The sequence below is a fragment of the Eptatretus burgeri genome, chromosome 4, assembly GCF_056783735.1.
Source record: "Eptatretus burgeri isolate ZD-2024b chromosome 4, Ebu_testis_v1, whole genome shotgun sequence".
NCBI lineage: Eukaryota > Metazoa > Chordata > Myxini > Myxiniformes > Myxinidae > Eptatretus > Eptatretus burgeri.
Window position 1 is genome coordinate 121638606 of NC_140964.1, and position 22710 is coordinate 121661315.

Below are 22710 nucleotides of genomic sequence, written 5' to 3' on the forward strand. Positions count from 1 at the left end.
TAAAGTTGTGTGCATGACATGTGTTTTTGAAAAAAAATTGGGCTTAAAACTTCAGTGTTTTCAAAATGATTAAAGCAACGTTGAAAGTCATTTTGTCCGAGTATGTCCAAAATGTGAGTTTTTAGAATATTCCTCAATTATGAAGAAAGATAAAAGGCGATAATTTTCTATAAGAGTAGGACTACGTCGGGTACACATTATGGCTATTTCAAATTCCATTTAGTTATTTTAGCCTGTGTAGTATGCATGGTCAAATTGTGCAAGATGTACGTCTCCAATGTAGGAACTGTCGATTATTAGAAGTCGAGATCACGTCACTCACTTATTCGTTTTAATTTTGACAGTTGGCGCGTATGGTGGTACGCTTCCATGATGAACGGAAGCAGAAAGAGGAGAGAGCAAAGAAAGATGAGCTCTCAAAGCTGCGGCGAATTGCCTCCGGCATTGCCAAAGAAGTCAAACATTTCTGGAATAACATTGAAAAGGTACTACAGCTGAGCTACATTGACAGAAAACTGTTTTTCCTTGAGCTTGTAGGGGACTGTTCTTTTCAATGAACATGCATCAGACCTTTCTTGGAGATGAATGCAAGTGTGTTTGTGCCCTTTGTTTAACTTGTCCCTAGGTTTTGCAGTTCAAGCAGCAGAGTTTGGCTGATGAAAAGCGCAAGAAAGATCTGGACAAACATTTGAACTATATTGTGGGACAGACAGAGAAGTATTCAGACTGGTTGAGCCAGAGTCTCAATGAATCACGTCCAGCATCCTCCTATGGTGGATCTGTGGGATGCAGTCCAGCACCCAGCGAGAGGGGTATGTGTTTGACTTTAGACCAAAACCATGAAGCCTTGCGGCCCGAAACTTTGCATGCTTACTCGGTGAATGAAAACTGGGTATTTGTGTAAATTTAAACAGCTGCATCGGTAGCAGCTGCGTCGAGGCAGAGGTGTGGGAGGAAGTCGTCGTGGTGAGCGAAGACTGATGGTAAGACATTATTGTAACCCCATGCGCAGACCCGACCAAAGATATTCGTGTCGCGTTCTGCATGATGATAACGTATCATGGGCTGCGCACGAGTCCGCCATTGTACACGTCAGCGCGCGGGTCCGCCTGCCATCGAGCATGCCCCGTGCAGTGCGCGCGGGTCCGCCATTGTACACGTGGTCAGCGCACGGGTCCACCCGCCATAGAGCATGGTGTTCACGGTTATCAGAGGTGGTGGGATGCAAGGTGCTAGCCCTGATCTGTGTCAGGGAATTGAGGGAAAGGATTGGATATAATTATTAGATTGAGATTTGTATCGAAGAAGAGTGCGCCACGTGCATAAGGTATGTTGTTCGCATTTGGTGTGCTGGTTATGCCCCTGATCGCCTGAACAGTGGGTGGGGGGTCATTATTGCGCTGCACATGCTCCGTGCAGTGCTGGCGGTTATTGTTGGCTTCTACTGCTGCCCTTGGTCTTCTGTGAGGACACATTCTTACGCGAAGGGTGTGGCTGTGGTTTTTACCGATGGGTGTCCGTGTGGAGTGCCTGCCCGCCTCGCGAGGACCTCTTGCTTGAATTTACCTCAGGAATAGTGAAGAAGAAAGAATAGGTATGAGGTTCAGAGGTTTCATCAGACCTATCTATGAGATTTACACAATGCACTGTCCCGTTTGGCCTATTAGACAAGAAAGAAGGGACTATCTGAACGTTCATTAATGAAATATCTGACTGGGGCCACTCACTGTATGTTGCCTGCTATTGGTGTTGGAGGGATGTGGTTTCCAGAACCGAAACCACATATATTGTTACGAATCTGGCAGCCATGAGCACTCAACATTCAGGTCCTTGGAGAACAGTTATATCGGTAAGTGTGTGTTTCTAGTTCGGGTCCCGTCCCTTGTTTAGTGGGTAATTAAGTGTTCTTGCGCTGCGAAGTTATCCCATAGTCAGGCTTTAAATCTTTATATCTGACATCTTGAACAACAATGATAACAACCACAACACGCCTTCACCTCGCTTCCTCAACCGCATGTCATAGCGCCTGCGGTGGGTGGAGTTCAAGGGAGAACCTCGCGGCGGCCCTTGCCCAATCGGGGTGATGCGAGCGAGGTTGCCGTCCTTCGACCAATGGGACTCCTCCACTGTGTGAGGGGCGGCCCGCGTGATGTCACCACGCCCCCGGACCAATCAACGGAATTGGTGCCCGTTTTGACCAGTGACAGAGGCGACGAGCATATTTTCCACGCCACAACCATCCAGTGAGAGAGAGCGGGTTGCGAGGAGGCGTCCCCCCCCGCACCCCCGGACAAGGAGGGAATAATAATTTGGCACGATCGGACTGTGGCCAGAGAGTGTTGAGACCTGACTGTGCGCGAGTGAGGTTGCGATCGGTGCAGCGCAGTTGTTGGGCCAGAGTGTGTTGAGACCCAACTGTGCTCGAGTGAAGTTACGATCCGCCTGGAGTTTAGTTGGAGTCGAGTGGAGTTCAGTTGTGTTGAAGTCCAGCGGAGGTCCAGTCAAGGTCACATCGCCTGGTAGCCTTGAAAGCCTCGTCGCCTGGTAGCCTTGTCAGCCTCGTCGCCTGGTCGCCTGTTTGTCTCGTCTGGGCTGCCGGCGTTCTGTCTGATCCACCTTCGCGCCGGCTGGCATCCATCATTGCGTTGTGTTTCGGGTTCGCATCTCACTGAACTGGATCATCGAAAACCACACGAGGCGGGGAGGTGCGAGACAGGCTTTCCCCTTCAGCTCACCTTCCCTCCAAGCTGGGGACATCAATAAAGGCCGGCCGGCCCATTTCTTTTGTGCGTGTGTGTGTGGGCCCGTCTGTTAAGTAGAATCGTAAAGTACTTGCGTTATTGTACATTGGAATATATTGGGTTGTAATCTGTTCTTTGTCTCCCTTCCAGGTTTTTGCCCATTCCTGGAAAATAAATTCCCCTCTTGATGAATGTCCCAGCTCGTTCCCTAAAACTTCTTTTATTGGATTAGCATGGTGCGTGTTGCGATGTACCAAGACAGTAAATTGTGCATTTTGACCGACAGGCCTTGGTGACCATCCGCTCGGGTTACAGACGGTTCGAGCATGGTAACGGCTCGTCCCGCTCGAGGTCTGTCGAGGGTGTGAATTCCCCGGTAGCTTTGCCGCGTGGGTACTTAGGTATATTGAAGTTTGGCAATTAACCCTACCCCACGCGGTCAAATTATTGCCGATTCATGGTCCTGCAAGGGACCCGTGCCTTTCGGACGACCTAAATTCCGGTGTGTTCGGTGGAGCCCACTCTACTGCTCCCTCTTGTAGTCGTGCTCGCCACCGAGACCCAGCCCCACAACAATTGGTTGTCAGGAGTGGGGTACGAACTCCTCCACCTCCATAGAAAATATCCGGGGTTCGAATCCGCAACAATTGGTGTTCAGGAGCGGTGTTCGAACCCCTCCGCCTCCACGAAATGAACGGGATTCGGATCAGGGGTGTAGGGAGCAACCCCTCCCGCCCCCCGTTTCCCCCAAATTATGAGCATTTCAAATTCATGGCAAGTCAAGATGAGTTGGAACAGGTGGGTATAGATGTAGTGTTGGAGGAATGCATGGTCCAGGACAACTCCATGCAGGTCGACTCCCCCCCCCCCCCCCCCGCCACCAAACTCAGAGTCCGTGGTGGGCGCGGCGGCGCACGAGCACCCTATACAGCAAACTCCCCCCCCCCCCCGGGTCGTGGCGAATCGGCCTCATCAGGGCCATTTGACTGGGGCCAGTTGGGGGAGATATTACTAAGAATGGAAAACAAAATGGATGCGAATGCGCACAAAATGGATGAGATGAAGAGGCATATGGAAAGCCACATGGATGCGAACACGCAGGCACTGAGGGGTGATATGCAGAGCATGGGGTTGAGCCTGCAGACGAGCTTGGACGAGGTGAGAGGCAAAATGGCGGATTGGAGGATGGTGCCTGCACGTGGGGGAACGATCGAGTCGAGGGGGAGTGTTGAAGGTGTTTGGACCGCGATGGAGACGGGTAAGGTGGAGGTGATGAGCGACGTCATGATAATTGTGGGAGAGACGGAATTAACAGAGACCCAAGGGGAGACGCAGGAAGCGAAAGAGGGGAACAAATTAAATGAAACTAAAGAGGAGCACACACAGGTAGAGATAGGAGGGGAAAATGGGGTTGAGCTAGTGGAATGTGTTGGGACCCAATGTGAGCATCGGATTAACCTCACTCAGGAACAGAGGGAGACGGTATGCTCCATCAAAGTGGATTGCGACCAGGTGAGTCCAGTCGGGCCGTGCGAGGTTGAGTGGGTGAGTGATGCGAACGGGTACACGTGGAGCTTGGGGGGGTATGGAAACCCCAGGATTTCTTAAGTTAACACAAATCCCCGATGTGATTGTCCCAGAGTGTCTGTTGAAATGTGTGCAGAATGCGAGCATCATGGCATGTTAGAGTGCATGCATGGAAATGGACATCGGTCGGATCCAGATGGGAGATATGAGTAGCGAGCTTAATAGGCCGCAAAGGGTTAATTTGGCAACCGCGCCGGGTTCGCACGACGGTGCGTACGAGGTCCATGGCGTGTTTCGTGCACTGCCCGCACGCGCGCGTCTACGCGATCGTGATCCGGTCCGGAAACGTTCCACGTTGGATACGAGCCGGCCGCGTGGACGGCAAAAATGTAGGCGAGTGTTGTGGGAATTTGGAACAGACGGGTCCGCATGTGGGTGCGTGTGTCAAGCTCCACGTGCTGCGTGCCGCGTGTTCTGTTCGTGCAACGCGCGGAGCGGGTTCCCAGGACAATACGCTCGGGCTGGCCTGCATGGGAAACAGCGCAGGTTCAGTGTGCGAGTGACGTCACTGGGGACTTCGCGGCGCGAGTTAATGGCGAGCGGCGCGCGTTGGCTCGCATGGCGGACCCCTCGAAGGCGAGTGCTGATTGTGATGCGCAGGGCGACGACATGGCTGCACGTATCGCCCGACGGAAGGGACGAGCGAGCGAGTCGCAGACCACTGCCTTGGCGGTGCAAAAAAAAAGCTTTGCCCCGAGTACACGGCCCGGCAGGGATGTGGCAGACATCCTGTTTGGGCAAAGGATCACTAGTTAGTGGGAAGGGTTTAGCGATAGATAGACCGGCCTCATGGGGCAGGAACAGTTCCTCATGGGGCCCGTGGAACAAGTTAGGGGGAATGTTAGGTTAGATTTAGAATGGAAAATTGATTTTGGGAGGCATGGACAGACATGGAATGTGTAGCGGGGACGTAGCTTAGCAGTAGCGTTAAAAGGAACGTGCACTAGTATAAGGGATGACGGGGATCACGAGTTAGCTAGGGGAATTTAGTTAGCAGAATGGCAGTGTTGAGTGATGGGAGTGAATTGAAAAAAAAAGAAAAATGTGTGATGAATGAGTATGGGTCAGCGGGCCCGAGTGAGAGAGTGGAGTGAATGGGGAATGCATGGTGTGAATGAATGATGGGGGGGGGGGGGGGAGCGGGAGGAGTGAATTCCACCCAAGTGACCCCGGGGTCAGTGTAATGTTAGTGTGTTCGTTAAATTTACCAAAAGGAGGTCGTTTTGTTGTTGGTGTTGAGAGAAGGCACGTAACCTTTTTGAAGGGTGCAGGAGTCCATTGACCGGCTGGGAGCGTGGCTGTCGAAAGGTGAGTATTGAGTAGAGGGCACCCCGGGCACCGGACTAGTAGGCCAAGGGACCGGGATAGTGTAGTGGGTACGGAGGACCCGCGGAACGGGACCCGGAGCACCAAAATGCCACGTGGGCATCGGAGGGGGACAATGCCAGGAAGGGCAACCTCCCGCGTTCATAGGGAGCAGGTAGGCTCGGAGACAGCCTCAAGGCCTGGGAGTGCCGTAGTTTGAGTTCAGCAGATGGAAGTCCCTGCCAGTTGAGCCACGCTGCCCAGCCATGAAATTGTGCAAGGGCATGAGTGAAAATTGGTGGGCAGGGCCCAAATTAATAATGGACACCAACACAGGCGACGGGAATCATGGTTGTTGGAACCTATAGTTGAAAGAGCCAGGCATATGGAAAACCCCCGGGGTAGTTTAAAGTTAATAAATGCAAGGATAGTTCGGAAATGTACCCCTTCGCACCATCCATCCCTTCCCTCTCCATAGGCCGCTGGACCCACCTTGGTAAGATGGCTGAATTATGTGGGAAGTTATGCTGAGGCTTCGTTGGGCCTCGAGACAGGACGCTAGTCTCTCCCTTTGTCCCCTCCAAAAAAGGAACTTCGGGGTTGGGAGTAGATAGACAGGATAGGTTCGCCGGACAAAGATGATTAAGGGGTTAGGGAGACGAAATTATGGAGAAAATAAATAAAATAAAATAAAAAGGGCCTCAGTTTTGTTGTTTTCTTGTTGAAAATTAAGGGAGTGGGTATTGACAAAGACAGGAAAAGGAAATAGGTTGGGGTGGGGGGGGGAACAGTCGGATAGATCCGAGCCCGCCTTCGGAGCCGCCGGCACCACCGCACTCCCTCCACAGAACTTCACAGACCATACCAGAGGCCGGCCAGCTTCATATGCCAGCCTGTTGTGCTACAGTTGCTGGTCCGCATCTGCCTTGCCATGCCTTTGTTGCCTGCCTTTGTCATGACCCCATGCCTGCTACCTTTTTGCATTGACCCTGTGTTCACCATCCATCCATGTGAGCCAGGACCATCGCCAGTGTTTTGCAAGGACTGCCCTGTATTCAGCCTCACCACAGGACTGCATTTGAGCGGCCCGTGCATCCATCATCTTTTGCTCCATTTCCATCCAGACCATCTGTTTCAATCCATTTCCATGAGCCAGAGACTGCATTGAGCAGCCTGGCCACCTCTTCTGCATAAAGGCCTCTTCAAATGGCCTGTGGGACGGCACATGGCCTGCCGTGTTAGGGTGAGTTGCCTCCAGCAGCTGGGGTATGAAAGGAAAAAAAAGAAAAAAAAAAAAAGAAGAATGTTCGCTGAAACAAACACACAAGGGGGATCTTTTGAGCAGGCCCTGAGGATGACTGACCTTCAGCTGCTCTGCACTCACCCACACAAAATGACTGACTTGTGCCTTTATCCCACAGATGACAGGTCTTGGGCCATGGTTCGTGTCAATATTAGTTAAGATTGAAACAAGCCGGTAGGCGACGAGGGATTCGCTAGGATCGAAGCGCTGGATACGATGGTTTTCATTCTGACCGATCCACCGACGAAGATTCATTGCCAAGAGGTATTGGTTCACATACAATTGTTCCTCTGCCTGGCAAGATTTTTCCTATTGCGTATTTTGCCACCTGGCACTCCTCATAAAAAATGACTGAAAATAGACACCCTATTTTTGAAGGACTACCATTTGAAAAATAATCGGTTTGCGAGTTTGTGCTGTGGAGCCTCGCATTGCAGACGCACGCACGCACACACACACACACACACACACACACACACACACACACACACACACACACACACACACACACACACACACACACACACACACACACACACGGAAAACCCGATAAACTTCTCTCAATGCTCTTGTTTGACCATGCCTCCTGAGCCACACAATATTTTTCATAAGCCACGCCCACTTTCCACTGCCACTCCCACTTTTCATCAACCCTGTCCACTTTCCATTAGCTCCGCCCACTTTCCTTAGCCCCCCATAAAAAATGACGGTAAATAGACACCCGATTTTTGAAGGACTACCATTTGAAAAATAAAACCTCAATCAAAAATCGGCTCGAGGAAAATTTTCTCAATATCTCGAGGTGTTTAATTCCGAAGTCTCGTTTCTCTACATTCAAAACTGAAGGACAAGTATTGAAAATACTATACGCGTTTTTTCGGCCGCTGCATAGCAACGGGTGGTTGCTAGGCAACGAAATTCAAACGTGCACATTCCCAGACCATGTGGCACCTGTTAGCAAAGTTTCATCGAAATCGGTTTGCTGGTTCGTGCTGTGGAGCCTCGCGTTACATACACACACACACACACACACACACACACACACACACACACACACACACACACACACACACACACACACACACACACGGAAAACCCAACAATAAGGGATATCTTGCATATCTAGCGAATCCAAGAAGTTTAACCCACCTGTGTGTCTGTCTTAGCGCTGACAATTTTAGTGAAGTCGTCTGTATGAGTCTGATCGTTTTGCAGCGCATTATTGGTTCACGAGTGAGTAAGTGACCACTATATTTGTTAAGAGTGTCTGTCTGTCCCAAGCATAGCTCCGTGGGTTTTGATTCGATCCTGATAAAATTTGGGTGGGAGATTTATATCATGATCTAGTTGTGTTTTCCTGAGAATGGGCGTGGTGCGCCCATTATGGGCGGAGCTACGCCCAGAAAAAATTGTTTTTAGGGGGTAGCTGATTTCAAGTTACATCTTCTCCGAGGGGGTTTGTCAAATCTGGCACGGGTTTTGGTATTTGGTTAGGCCTAGGTCACATTTGCCACGGCGGCCTTGGGGGTCTCCAAAATCTGCGGCCACTAGCAATTCTACGGCGGCCGCAGTATTTCCACGGTCGCACAATGTAGCAGTCACATATGTTTTTATTTTTCGGGTAGCCGCACGGCGTGTTTATAAATTGTGGAGACCGAAAACGTGGGGATGCCGTACGGTCTTTGATTTGATGTCGCATGGTGACCTTAGGGCGTCGCTGCGGCGGCAATATAATTTTCAAGGCAGACGCAAGGAGACCTCAAGGTGCCCGCAAGGCGACCGCATGGGGGCCAGACGGACGGTAACGAGTGGGTATAATACCAGTCCTTTTTTTTACTGAAATAAAAATATACCAGTATATATAACTGAATATACTATAATATACCGTGGTCCCCCAGAATCCGAACGGCCAAGCTGTTTGAACAAATTGGAATCCGAACAATTTTTTCGAGAAAGTTTGGCCCTAAAAACCCAATACATTTTAAAAAACCGAACGAAACGTAGCGTTCATGTTTGTTCACGTGTCTCCCCCACCTGTTCGACCCGCATCTTCGCGCTTTGTTCATTCAGTTCGTCGGTGGAAGTACTCAGTCACATTTGCTCTACGGCGAGGATAAGGCAGCCGTACGCCCTCTGAATTGACAGAAACGTGCGGCGGTCGCAGATAAACTGAGGTTGCCTTCGGGTGGCCCTACGCCGTTTGGCTATATTTTACAGGCCGTAGGGGCGCCGTGGAATTATAACTGCGGAGTTATAACTTTTTTCATTTCTACGCTCACCGTAGCAATTCGACAAAGCCAAGCTATGACGTAGATGTGTTCCACGTCAACCGTACATAGGGCGTACGGTGGACTTGCGTTTTCCGTGCGGTTGCCGTAAGCTCTTCTTAATGAAAAGTGAATTTTCCCAACCCCCAAAAAATTACGGCACCCCCACGTTTTCGGTCTCCACAATTTATAAACACGCCGTGCGGCTACCCGAAAAATAAAAACGTGTGACTGCTACATTGTGTGACCGTGGAAATACTGTGGCCGCTTTATAATTGCGAGTGTCCGTACATTTTGTAGACCTTCCGGGCGCCGAGCCAAATGTGACTTCGGCCTTACCTCGTGTTTTCACCTTCATTTTTTTTTTATCATCTTGTGTTTTAATTATTAACAAAAAAAGCAATCCGATCACGTGGTGTGACGGACTGTTGGGCAAGGATTGAATTTCACAGCAAAACCGGTTGTAATTTTAATATCCATGATTACCTCAGCCCGATGCGCTTGATGAAAGTGATTGTGGTTCTGGGGGCATCATGTTTGATGAGTTGCCCTGGGGGCAGCGCTCTCGCAGAGTGCGCGAGCGATCGAAACCCAGGCCGGAGTTCGAGCCTGTGTGGACCTTTGGATGTGGCGATTGTACCAGTTTACATACAATACACCGCCACCGAAGGTCATTTACTCATCCTATTTTACCTTAAACATGGGGAATTTCAGTTTAAAGTGTCTTGAAAGTGGGTTTTCTTTGGGTCCATGAATGGATTAATTCACTTTCCATTATTTCTTATTGGGAAAATATTTTTTGAATCCGAACTTTTTGCAATCCGAACAGGCTCCAGGAACGAATTAAATTCGGATTCTGGTGGCACCACTGTCTATAGGCAAACAACTATACTCCGATCTCTAGCGGTAGCGCACGGTGGACGCACGGTCGACGCAGACTGCCATGGAGGCCGTACGTAGGTGCACGGCAGGCGTAGGGGAACCGTGCGTCGACCTTGCGTTGCCCACAGGTAGTCACACAGACCGCAAGGCCACCGTACGGCGACCGTGTAAATAGTGCGGCCGCCGTAATTTTTTGGGGGTTGGGAAAATTCATTTTTTATTGAGAAGAGCTTACGGCAGCTACACGGAAAACGCAAGCCCACCGTACGCCCTATGTACGGTCGACGTTGAACACATCTACATCATAGCTTGGCTTGTCTAATTGCTATAGTGAGCGTAGAAATGAAAAAAAGTTATAACTCCGCAATTTCATTCCATGGCATCCCTACGGCCTGTAAATTATAGCCAAACGGCGTAGGGCCACCCTGAGGCCACCTCAGTTTCTCTGCGGCCGCCGCACGTTTCTGTCAATTCAGAGGGCATACGGCCGCCTTATCCTCGCTGTAGAGCAAATGTGACTGAGGCCTTAGCCCAATGGCACCTGCATAGCCCCACGCAGCTCAATTTTTCATTTTCGTCCCAATGTCACGGTCACAAGGTCACGAACTTAGAAAATTGCGAATTTTGACATAAAAGTCATACGACCGCCCAAACTTTGAGAGCTAGGATGACAATATTTTTTATGCATAATCTTGAGGTCATTACCCACCTAAAGTCTTAAAACCATTTTGCTCTATGTCGAACACCTTGCCCGTGGCGCCCCCTTTAAGTTTGTTTTTACGCTGATTTCATCAAAGTATGGATAATCCGAGGAGTGCGAAATGCCATATAGCCTATTTGACGTTATATTGTTCCTGCAATGTTCCAGAGGAAGTTTTGCACCAAAGGTATAATCCTTGACCTTTGACCTTTAAAGTTCACAAAGGGCAAATTTTCAAAGTTGTATGAATCAAACCTCCTATATGACGTTGTATTGTTCCTGGAATGTTCCAGAAGAAGTTTTGCATCAAAGGTCATAATCCTTGACCTTTGATCGTTAAAGTTCACAAAGGTCAAATTTTCAAAGTTGTGCGAATCAAACCGGGTTTTCGACCTTCTTCGACGAGCTAACTCCAATAAGCTATAGCACGTATCCTGTTTCCTTATTTTAATGTCCACAACATTGTTTTGTGACCTTTAAAGGTTATGCAAAGGTCAAATTTTGAAAGTTGTTGAACGGAACCGGGTTTTCGACATTTTGCAGCAAATAACCTGTCACTTGTACCACATAACATCATGTTGATCATTTTTATAACTTGGTCAAAAATTATCACATTGTCTCATCCTTGAATTCTGAAACAATCTACATCGTCAAATACCGCTCGTGAACCATTGACATCTCCAGACTTGTGTTATTTATTTTTAGGACATGAATGAAAAAATGTCGCACTCAGGGATCCATATAGGTAAATCGTACTCGGGGAGAACTTACACATGCTGGTCACACGAAAATTCAACGACTCGGGACGACTCTGTAAAAAGGGGAGGGGGTTGTGTTACGAATCTGGCAGCCATGAGCACTCAACATTCAGGTCCTTTTAGAAGTTTTATCGGTAAGTGTGTGTTTCTCGTTAGGGTCCCGTCCTTTGTTTAGTGGGTAATTAAGTGTTCTTGCTTTGCAAAGTTATCCCATAGTCAGGCTTTAAATCTTTATGTCTGACATCTTGAACAACAACGATAACAACCACAACACGCCTTCGCCTCACTTCCTCAACCCGACGCCATTGCACCGGAGGTGGGCGGAGTTCAAGGCGGAACCTTGCGGCGGCTCTCGCCCAATCAGGGTGATGCGAGAGAGCTTGCCATCCTTCGACCAATGGGACTCCTCCACTGTGTGAGGGGTGGCCCGCGTGATGTCACCACGCCCCCGGACCAATCAACGGACTTGGCACCCGTTTTGGCCAGTGACAGGCGACGAGCGCATTTTGCGCGCCAAAGCCGTCCAGTGAGGGAGAGTGGGTCATGAGGAGGCGTCCCCTCCCCCTCTGGACAAGGAGGGGATAATAATTCGGCGTGATCGAACTGTGGGCAGAGAGTGTTGAGACCCGACTGTGCGCGAGTGAGGTTGCGATCAGCCAGTGCAGTTGTTGGGCCAGAGTGTGTTGAGACCCGACTGTGCTCGAGTGAAGTTACGATCTGTCTGGAGTTTAGTTGGAGTCGAGTGGAGTTCAGTTGTGTTGAGGTCCAGCGGAGGTACAGTCAAGGTTGCGTCGCCTGGTTGTCTCGTCTGGTCTGCTGGCGTTCTGTCTGATCCACCTTCGCGCTGGCCGGCGTCCATCATTGCATTGTGTTGCGGGTTCGAGTCCCGCCGAACCGGATCATCGAAAACGGCACGAGGCGGGGGGTGCGAGACAGGCTCTCCCCTTCGGCTCACCTTCCCTCTGAGCTGGGGGGGGAGGGGCATCAATAAAGGCCGGCCGACCCATTGTGTGTGTGTGTGTGTGTGTGTGTGTGTGTGTGTGTGTGTGTGTGTGTGTGTGTGTGTGTGTGTGTGTGTGTGTGCCCGTCTCTTATGTGCTTGCGTTATTGTACATTGGAATATATTCGGTTGTAATCTGCTCTTTGTCTCCCTTCTCGGTTTTTGCCCATTATTGGAAAATTTATTCCCCTCTTGTTGAATGTCCCAGCTCATTCACTGTCATTTCTTTTATTGGCTTAGCACGGTGCGTGTTATGAAATAGTGAGACAGTAAATTGTGCATTTGGACCAACAGGCCTTGGTGACCATCCGCTCGGGTTATACACGGTTCGAGCATGGTAACGGCTCGTCCCGCTCGAGGTCTGTCGAGGGTGTGAATTCCCCGGTAGCTTTGCCGCGTGGGTACTTAGGTATATTGAAGTTTGGCAATTAACCCTACCCCACACGGTTGGATTATTGGCGATTCATGGCCCTGTAAGGGACCCGTGCCTTTCGGACGACCTAAATTCCGGTGTGTTCGGTGGAGCCGACTCTACTGCTCCCGTGAGCGGTCGTGCTCGCCACCGAAACCCGGCCCCACAACAATATACATATATATATATATATATATATATATATATATATATATATATATATATATATATATATATATATAAACATACACACACACTACCAGTCTAAAGTTTTAGAACACCCCCATTTTTCCAGCTATTTTCATATTGTTACGAATCTACGCCCACCCGGCGTGCGAATGACTGCTTTAGCCAATGGCAGCCACCTGCCCACCGGACGAGCAATTCAGTCATGACTTTCCGGAACAACGCCGAGAAACAGTCACGGGTGTGCCTTCAACGCACACCACGGCCCAGTCCGTATTTTACCCGCGCGCGACAGGGTCAATCGCCGAATATCGATATACCTAAGTATTCGCGTGGTTAACCTACCGAGGGACCGTACCTCGGCGAAGGCCTGTTTGGACACGAACCGCTTAAGCGGTTCGTTCCATTCTGGGATAACTGAGCGGGTATTATCGCCAGACCTCGCTGGACCCGATTCTATTATCGGTATTCAAAAACCAACTCATATTCCGAAAAACAATATGGCACTTCAATGGGGGGAAAAAAGACAAGAGGAACGGGTTAACATTCATACAAGCACATTTATTTACGACACACTTATACTGGGATGCAGGTATATACAGGCAAGGAATTCAAAAACACGCATGCAGTTGCTTTACTAAGACTGCGGGACGGGACAAAGACACGGGCAAGGCGAAAACACTACAACCGAGTCCCGTGATGCGGCTGCCTACAGGGCAGTCCCTGCAGAACGCGCGATGATCCTGGCGGCAAGCAAACACAAGCAATGATCGGATGGATGGATGGATGGATGGATGGATGAAACACACGGTGCACGGGCTGCCAATGCAGTCCCATGATGTGGCTGCCTACAGGGCAGTCCGTGCAGCATGCGCGATGATCCTGGCGCACTTGGTAATGAATGGATGGGGCAAATGCAACAAGGGCTAGCAGGCATGGGGTCAAGGCAAAGGCAGGCAGACAAAGCATGGCAAAACAATGCCGTTGTAGCAAAACGGGCCGGTGGTGAAGCTGACCGGCACAGGCCTTGGAGCAAAAATAGCCGGCAAGTGAACTGACTGGCACAGGCCTTGCAGCAAAAACAGCCGGCAGATGAACTGGCCGGCACAGGCCTTGTACCAAAACAGCCGGCAGATGAATGACCGGCACAGGCCTTGCAGTAATGAGGTTTGTGGAGGGAGTGCGGTGGTGCTGGCCACTCGGAAGGTGGGCTCGGACCTACCCTACTGTCTCCCTCCACACCTATCGCCTTTGCCTGTCTCTGTCCATACCCACCCCCTTAGTTTGCATAATACAAATGTAGCCCCATATTCTTAAAAAAAAAATTTGTTTGTTTTATTCTTATTTCCCCTATAAATTCGTCTCCCTAACCCCCTTTATCGTCTCTGTCCGGCTAACCTATCCTGTTACTTAGCCTACTCCCAACCCCTACATTCCCTTCCTGGAGGGGAATAAGGGAGAGCTAGCTTCCTGTGTCGAGGCCCAATCTAAGCTTCAGAACGGCCTCTTCAGATCTCAGCAATCCACTAACCCAAGGTGAGTCCAGCGGCCCACAACGAGCGAAGGGATGGATGGTGCGGAGGGGTACATCTCCTATTCTACCCTAACATTATTAACTTTAAACTACTCCGGGGCTTTCCAAAAGCGCCTCTCGCTTAAACTGCTGGTTCAACAAACCAAGATTCCCATCGCCTGTGTTGGTGTCCTCACAATTTTGGGCCATGCCTTCCAATTTTCCTCCCATGCCCTCACACGGTCTCATGGCTGGGACGCATGGCTCCCTTGGCAGGAACTACCCTCTGCCGATTCTCCAACGATAGCACCCCCGGGCACTACAACTGTCTCCAAGCCTACCAGCTCCCTAAACACTGGAGAGTGCCCTCCCTGGCGACTCCCCTGAAACGCGCACGTCGCAGGCTGGCGCCCCGGGCCCCTTCCCTGGGTGCCCGTGCCCAATGCACTGCCCACGTGGCCAATGGCGCCCCGGGCTCCGCATCATGCGGGCCCACCCGTGCCCACTACGCTATCCCGGCCCCCACTGGACCTTTGGCCTACCGCGGACGATTATCCCGGTGCCCGGGGTACCCACTAAGCAATACTCACCGTTCGCAGCCATGCTCCCAGCCCGTCAACAGGGCTCCTTCCTGAACCCCTCCAAACGGGTTTCGAGCCTACGTTCCCACCAACAGCAAAAGGACCTCCATTTTGTCAATTTGACTAACCCACGAACTCACTTTACACTGACCCCAGGGTCCCTTGGGTGGGAGTCACTCCTCCCCCCAATCACTGATCGCACCATGCATTCCACATTCACTCCATTCACACAGGCCCGCTGGCCCTCACTCACTCATCATGTACTTTTTCCATTCATTTCATTCCTCACACATCGCTGATCACTGCCATTCTTCTTACTAAATCCCATAACGACCTCGTGCTCCCTCGTCATCCCTTACACTCGTAGCACATCCTTTTAATCTATGTAGCGAAGCTACGTCCCCACAACACATCCAAAGTCTGTCTCTGTCCTCAAATTCCCTTTTCCATCCGAAATCTGAACTAAAATTACTCTAACTAATCCATTCCACGGGCTCCATGAGGACTTATCCCTGCCCCATGAAGCCGGTCTTACACTAACCCTTCCCCCTAACTAATGGTATCCTGTGCCTGGGCAGGGGGGTCTTCCTCCCCTTTCCCAGGGAATCCTGTTCACCCGAAGCGAGGCTTGCTTATTTTTTTTTTTTGAATGCTCACACCAACGCGGCAACTCGCAACCTGCGCTCTACTCTCCGTGACGTCATGGCAGCTGCTCGCGCTTCGCGCACCTCGTCCCTCCTCGGACGGTACCATCCGGCAGGGATTTCCCTCCTGCCGGATTCCGACCATGCAGCCACGACGTCACCCTGCGCATTCAAAACATGCCTCGCGTTTCGAGGGGTTCCCCACGCGAACACATGTGCTCTGCTCATCGGAGCTTCACAAATACGCTCACGTAGAGAACCCGTCTGGTCCAAATTTACATCCATCCTCCCTTCTGTCCGTCCGTGGGATCGGCTAATCCACCACGTGCGTTTACGGACCGGGCTTCACTCCCGCAGGTGCGCAACGTGGCGGCCTCGTGCGTCGCACAGCACGGACCCCGCGCGCCGCCGTGCAAACCCAGCACAGTTCCCAATGCAGCTACGGCCGCTACTTGGCCTTTGTCCACCGTCAGGCACCGTCGTTGTCGCACTCTCGCGCACAAACTTCCACGACGCTCACACACCTCGACATGACACTCACACCGGGACAAGCGGTTGCATGTTCGCGCATGCCAACTGCCATCTCCCTCACATACACCGACCTCACACACACGGTCCCTCTCACACACGGCCATTCACTCACGCATGCCCTTTCACTCGCACACGTGGTTCCACTCGTACACGGCCTTTCACTTGCACAGGGGGTTTCACTCACACACCTTTTTACTCAAGCTCATTATTTCACTTACACACACTGTCTCTTCTACACATCGTGCTTCTTCCACACTCGGCGTGCTGGAAGACACGCATTTCGGCTCAGTCGCAACCACGCACACCATATTACTCACACACGCGGTCCCTTTCACACCGCCTTTCACCCACGCTATGCGCACTTTTCAGCACACATTTCGCCACACTCGTGAACACACATACCAGGACATTTACAATGGGGATTTGCACTACAAGGGGTTCCGGGGCCTTCATACCCCCAAGCTCCGTGTACACCCGTCCACAGCACTCGCCCCTTCTTACTCGCAAAGCTCGACCGGACCCACCTGGTCGAGATCCGCTTCAAGGGAGCATAGCGTCTCCCTCCTTTCCTGAAGGAGGCTATCCAGCTGCTTGCTCCGGATCACGAGACATTCCCCGAGCTCGCCCCCATTGTCCTCCACTACCTCCATGTGTGTGTGTGTGTGCTCATCTTTCACCCCGTCCTTATTGTGTAGTTTCTCCTCTACCGTTTCTACCTCCCGTGTCTGTTATTTCTGTCACCTCGTTCATTATCTCCCTCGTCTCTACATGTCTTGCCGTACACGTCTCCGTCACCTGCTGGAGTCTCGCCCAACGCGTCTCCCGAATTAGTTTGTCCTCCACCGCGGGGCCGACACAGTCCAGACTCCCCTTCATCTCGCTCGCTCCAGCACGTGGCGCTGCCATTATTCCCGCCTGCAGGCATCGCCCCATGCGCTGCATCTCACCCCGCATTTTTTTCATTTCGTTTGTCATAATCGCATTCATTCTGTTATTCATCCTGCACGCATTTGTTTTCATTTCATTTTTCATTTGTTTCATTTTGTTTGTGTTTGTTTCCATTCTGTTATTCATTCGTTGCATTTCGTTTGTGTTTTTTTTCTATTCTGTTATTCATTTGTTGCATTTCTTGCAGCATCCGTGCAAGCATTTCCCCCACTTGGCTGATCTCGGCCGACCCCGACGAAGCCGGATTACCTCGGTCGGTCGTGGTTTCGCTGGGGGCCGGGGATGGATTTTGACGGAGGAGGGGAGGGGTGTCAAAACCCACGGCCGCCGCCGCTGCGCCCATTTCGGGTTCTGGGTTTGGTTGTGGAGGATGTTCAACCTGTATATCAATATCCTGCATGGGGATCTCATCCTGGGCCATGGATTCTAACATTTCTAAATCCAAACCTAGTTCCTCCTGCTCCTGTTCGCCTTGAAATGCCATCTTGCTTCACAGAGCAATTTAAAAAGCTCAATTTAATGGAACCGGAGGGTCGCCTCGCACACCCTTGATCCGGTTCCGTTAATTTGGTTGGAGGCAGGATGGATTTGAATCCCACTCCTGACACCAGTGTTACGAATCTACGCCTGCCCGGCGTGCGAACGACCGCTTTAGCCAATGGCAGCCACCCGCCCACCGGACGAGCAATTCAGTCGTGACTTCCCGGAACAACGCCGAGAACCAGTCACGGGTGTGCCTTCAACGCACGCCATGGCCCAGTCCGTATTCTACCTGCACGCAACAGGGTCAATCGCCGAATATCGATAGACCTAAGTATTCGCGTGGGTAACCTACCGAGGGACCGTACCTCGGCGAAGGCCTGTTTGGACACGAACCGCTTGAGCGGTTCGTTCCGTTCTGGGATAACCGAGCGGGTATTATCGCCAGACCTCGCCGGACCCGATTCTATTATTGATATTCAAAAAACAACTAATATTCCAAAAAAAACAATATGGCACTTCAATGGGGGGAAAAAGACACGACGAACGGGTTAACATTCACACAAGCACATTTATTTACTTGGCACGTATACAGGGATGCAGGTATATACAGGCAAGGAATTCAAAAACACGCATGCAGTTGCTTTACGAAGACTGCGGGACGGGAGAAAGGCACGAGCAAGGCGAAAACACAACAACCAACTATTGTTTTACCATGTACATTTACTTAACAACAGTTCTACTTGAAAGACTCGGCGCCACAACATTCACTCAAAAGAAAAGCAAAGAAAAGACCCCCTCAAAGACAAGGGAGTCAGACTGGGCCCGTGGGCCTTTATAACGTGGCGCTTTAATGACTGTAAGGGCCCCACAAGACCGTTTCAGTTTACCTGCACCCTCGTGGTGCCTTGCTGCGGCGAGTCGCGACGTCCCGTCCCCACGGCAGCTCGCGTAGCTGCGGTTGTGCCCAAGCCTTGCAAAGCGGCAGGCGAGCTCTCTCCGGCACTCCCCACATGCACGCGCAGGTTCACGCGGCACAGCAGCGCTGCTCCTCCAGCCCGCATCTCCTTTGCGACGCCCGGACCTCCACCGACCAACCGCTCCAAGCTCCTGACTCGGACACGAGCTCAGATCTTCACGTAGCTCCGACAGAAGCAGCGCAGCTCCTTCCGCGGCGTCCAGCGGCAGCAACAACACCAGCAACGACAGAGAGAAAGAGCGAACGCTCCGTGCGCGCTTTTTATTACCCACGCTCCGCCCCTCTGCTCTCGCCCCGCCCTCCTTCCAGAACATGTGGGAAACTTCCAGAACATGCGGGAAAGTTCTCGAAGGAAGCGTTTTCCCGCCAAATTAGGGAGGCGCACCGCCGCGGTAGTTCTCTTTGTCCCTTGCAGCGTGATAGTGTGAAGCGGTTGGTCCAAAATAACGATAGTAAAGAATAACGGCTAACTCAAAGATCACAGCCCTGTCCACACGGATAAAGTCCATTAAACAACGGTGTGGAAATCTAACTGAACACGGACTTATCGGCATCACTAACTAAGGACCGATATGGTGTTCTGCGAGTTTCCACAGCCGTAACAATATATATATATATATATATATATATATATATATATATATATATATATATATATATATATATATATATATATATATATATATATATATATATATATATATATATATATATATATATATATATATATATATATATACACATACACACACACATACATACCCACGTTTACATACACACACATGCACACACACCAAAATCTGAGAAATTATAAATCTTGATATGTTATAGGTATTTGTCATAACTGGTGTGGTTTAAAATTCCTGAGTATGAAGTTATTGTGTACCCTATTGCAGAGGATCAGGACTTTGAGCCAGAGGATGAGGATGATGATGAGGAAACGATAGCATTGGAGGAGGAGGTTGCCTCTGTGGATGTGGGTGAACACAAGCGTGAGATTGAACTGCTGCAGCATGAAAGCAAGCTGCCCTTGGAAGAGCTTCTTCGCTCCTTGCCACCTGAGATACTTCAGAGTGTCTGCCACACAGATAGAAACAATTCTGACAAGCTGGCTGCCAATGATGAAGGATCAAGGAGTCCTATTGATATGTGTGAGCAGGATTGCAGCACAGCTGTCCTCATAGAAAGTGAAGATGTCAAGGAATACGAGGTCAATGATGATGAGGATGACGACGATGATGACGATGTGGATGTGGAGCAACATGAAGAGGGCCCACTTATGAAGGTATCTACAATTTTCTTTCTTGTATTAATATACATTTCATTGCAGTGGTTGTAAAAACCATTATTATTCGTGTGTCAAAAAGTGGACAACTTGTCAGTGTTGAATTCTTCAGCTGTAACCAATAAATCTCTTCTGTTGGCCAGTTTGGAGCCGGCCTTATCCTGAATGATCCTGGCAATGCCCCAACATGGGCGAAACATATAAATTAGTTCATTTTTGATACCTACTGTATTTGGTCATTGTTTATGCTGATGCCTCATGGATTTGCCTTGAGCTGGTATAACTGCCTCAGCTGAAAGGACTCTCAGACAAATCTGTCATCCAAACCTGTAGGTCAAGTCCAAATGTACAGGTGAACCAAATTCAGTGGTGCTGTGGTTGCAGCATCTGCTTTGATTGGGAGGGTGAAAGTTATGTCCTGACCCAGGCCGAGTCATTCCTAAGACTAAAACTCATTTGTGCTGCTTCCTTATAATAATAGGAGTTCTCTTATATTTCACTTTAATTCGTGAGGAGGCCATTAGGCTGATCAACCATGCACAATGGTGCCAACCCAAGGCTGGTTGTCCGTGCTCTTTCGTTTTTAAATGCTGATCATCAAGTGAGGCAGCAGCACGTACCATTTTTCTTTCTTTCTTTGAACCTTGCCGAAGTTCAAACTTCAAACCGCTGATCTCCCAGACGCAGAGTCGGTGCTCTAATCTTTATGCTACCGAGTCTGGTTCCCATCCTTGCTTGATGCTTCACATTTTGAGCATAGAACACAGACAAAGCTCATGGGTTATCACCCCTATGGAGAGATATTTCTCGCTCAAAGTGCTTTGCTGATGACAGCGAGAAAAGCGCCTCCACCAGTTGATGCTGTGGCACCCAATGTGTACTGGGAAGTAACTTCCTCCAAGGTCAACAGCTGTATTTGTCTGATGTTAATCACTGTCTTGTCTGTTGTGTATGCCTGAGTGTGATTGCATGATTTGTGTGCAACAGCTCTTCCATGAACGTCAGAAACTGCAGGAAAAAAACAAGGTTTCTTCTAAACTGGCAGATTAACTTTAAGAATCTTCTTTTTCTTTATCACAAAGAAAGCCATTTTCTAAGTTTTTATTGTTTTTGTAATGCAAGATTTAAAACAAATATTCCAGAGTGAACCTTGTTATCATACAATGGCAACAAGATCTTGAAATAAGCAATTGTCTATAAATCCTGAGCACTTTGAAGTGTGAAGTTCATTTGGAGTCCTTTAAAGCCTGATGATGCACCCTTTATCTTTCAAGGACACCCATACAATTGACGTGACTTGCTCAGGTGCAGATGATGATGCAGAGTATGATGCTGGAGAGGAAGATGGTGAGTCAAGTTTTCAAACTTAACTTGTTCATCCTGAGCTTTTGGAATGTTTTTTGGCATATTCTTGTAATTATTGAGGTAATTGAAAAGAATATTGTGAGATTTTTGCTATGAAAAAATTGACTATGAAAACTAAGGAGTGAGATGGGGGGAGGGGGGGAGAGAATGAGAGTAATGGGTTGGCAGAGATGGTGCAGGGCATGGGGGAGCAAATAGGTGGCATGGTGTGGGGAGAGTGGAGAGGGGCAAGGTGTCAGGGGAGTAGATCAGGGTGGGGCATGGATGATGTGTGGAGGTAGGATCTAACTAGGGTTGGGGGATGTGGGATTAGGGGACACAGGGTGGGAGTGGGGGGGGCAGAGTAAGTGTGGGGGGACATGGGTCTGAAGGAGATCAGGTCTGTGAGGGTCCTGTCGTGAAGGGGTTTACCACCGTACTTGTGCACTAGTTCCAAAATAGGTTTGACTTGAGAATTCCAAGGGCAGATAGACGAATACCAACATCAGGATTGGGATGGCAGGAAGGATGATTAAAGGTATGGACAGACAGTGCTGTAGCAAAGCAATGGCAGCCAGGACATAGGTTTGTGAACGATCCAGGAATGAAACAGAAAGGAAGGTAGAAGATGAAGAAGAAGGAGGAAGGAGCAGTGTGATAGGACATTTTAAAATGAGAGTTTAGGAAGATTATGGCTTTTTTAAATTACTGCAAGATTTCAGTTGGCAAAACAGAAATTGTTTTGTGACTGATTAATTAAAAGATTGAGCTCAAAATGAGTGGTAATACTGAATTAACTTTTTTGATGATTAGCTTCTCTGGAATTGGAATTCCAGATAAGGTATTGGCCAGAGGTGGCGTTCGTCATTTTGGGGCTCCATGCAAAATGCAGTAGTGGCTCAGTGGGGCCCCTGCCCTGTCAATCTGTCGTCACACTAAAATACACAATCTGGTGTCCGGCTGTTGACATCGATGTCTTCGGTCATTACTTAAGCAATCTTAACCAACCAAACTTGACAAGCAGATTATGTATGATTGATAATATGGCAAAGGTTGTGGTAACTTCATTTCCCCCTCCCCCCTCCAACCAAGAGTTACCAAGAGTTCTGAAGATGGGGTGATGCAAATTCTCTTTGTTAATGTGGACCATGTAGCACCACACACAGTGGTGGTGGAAGAGGCTATTATGAGTGACGTTTCAGAACTCTCAAACGAATAATAGGACTCCATGTTATTTTCACACTCGCTCAGGATATGTTGCTTT

The 22710-nt window shown here is 49.6% G+C and overlaps 1 protein-coding gene across 8 annotated transcripts in view; it reads left to right on the forward strand.

The window, feature by feature from the left end:
• Window positions 1–22710, forward strand: part of LOC147029000 (uncharacterized) — a 335824-nt gene that overhangs the window by 198161 nt on the left and 114953 nt on the right. For all 8 annotated transcript variants that reach the window (XM_085879912.1, XM_085879913.1, XM_085879915.1 and 5 more), the window contains 4 exons: window positions 345–485; window positions 626–812; window positions 19714–20102; window positions 21377–21449. In XM_085879912.1, the coding sequence (XP_085736038.1) occupies window positions 345–485; window positions 626–812; window positions 19714–20102; window positions 21377–21449 (790 nt within the window). The remainder of the gene's footprint in view (window positions 1–344; window positions 486–625; window positions 813–19713; window positions 20103–21376; window positions 21450–22710) is intronic.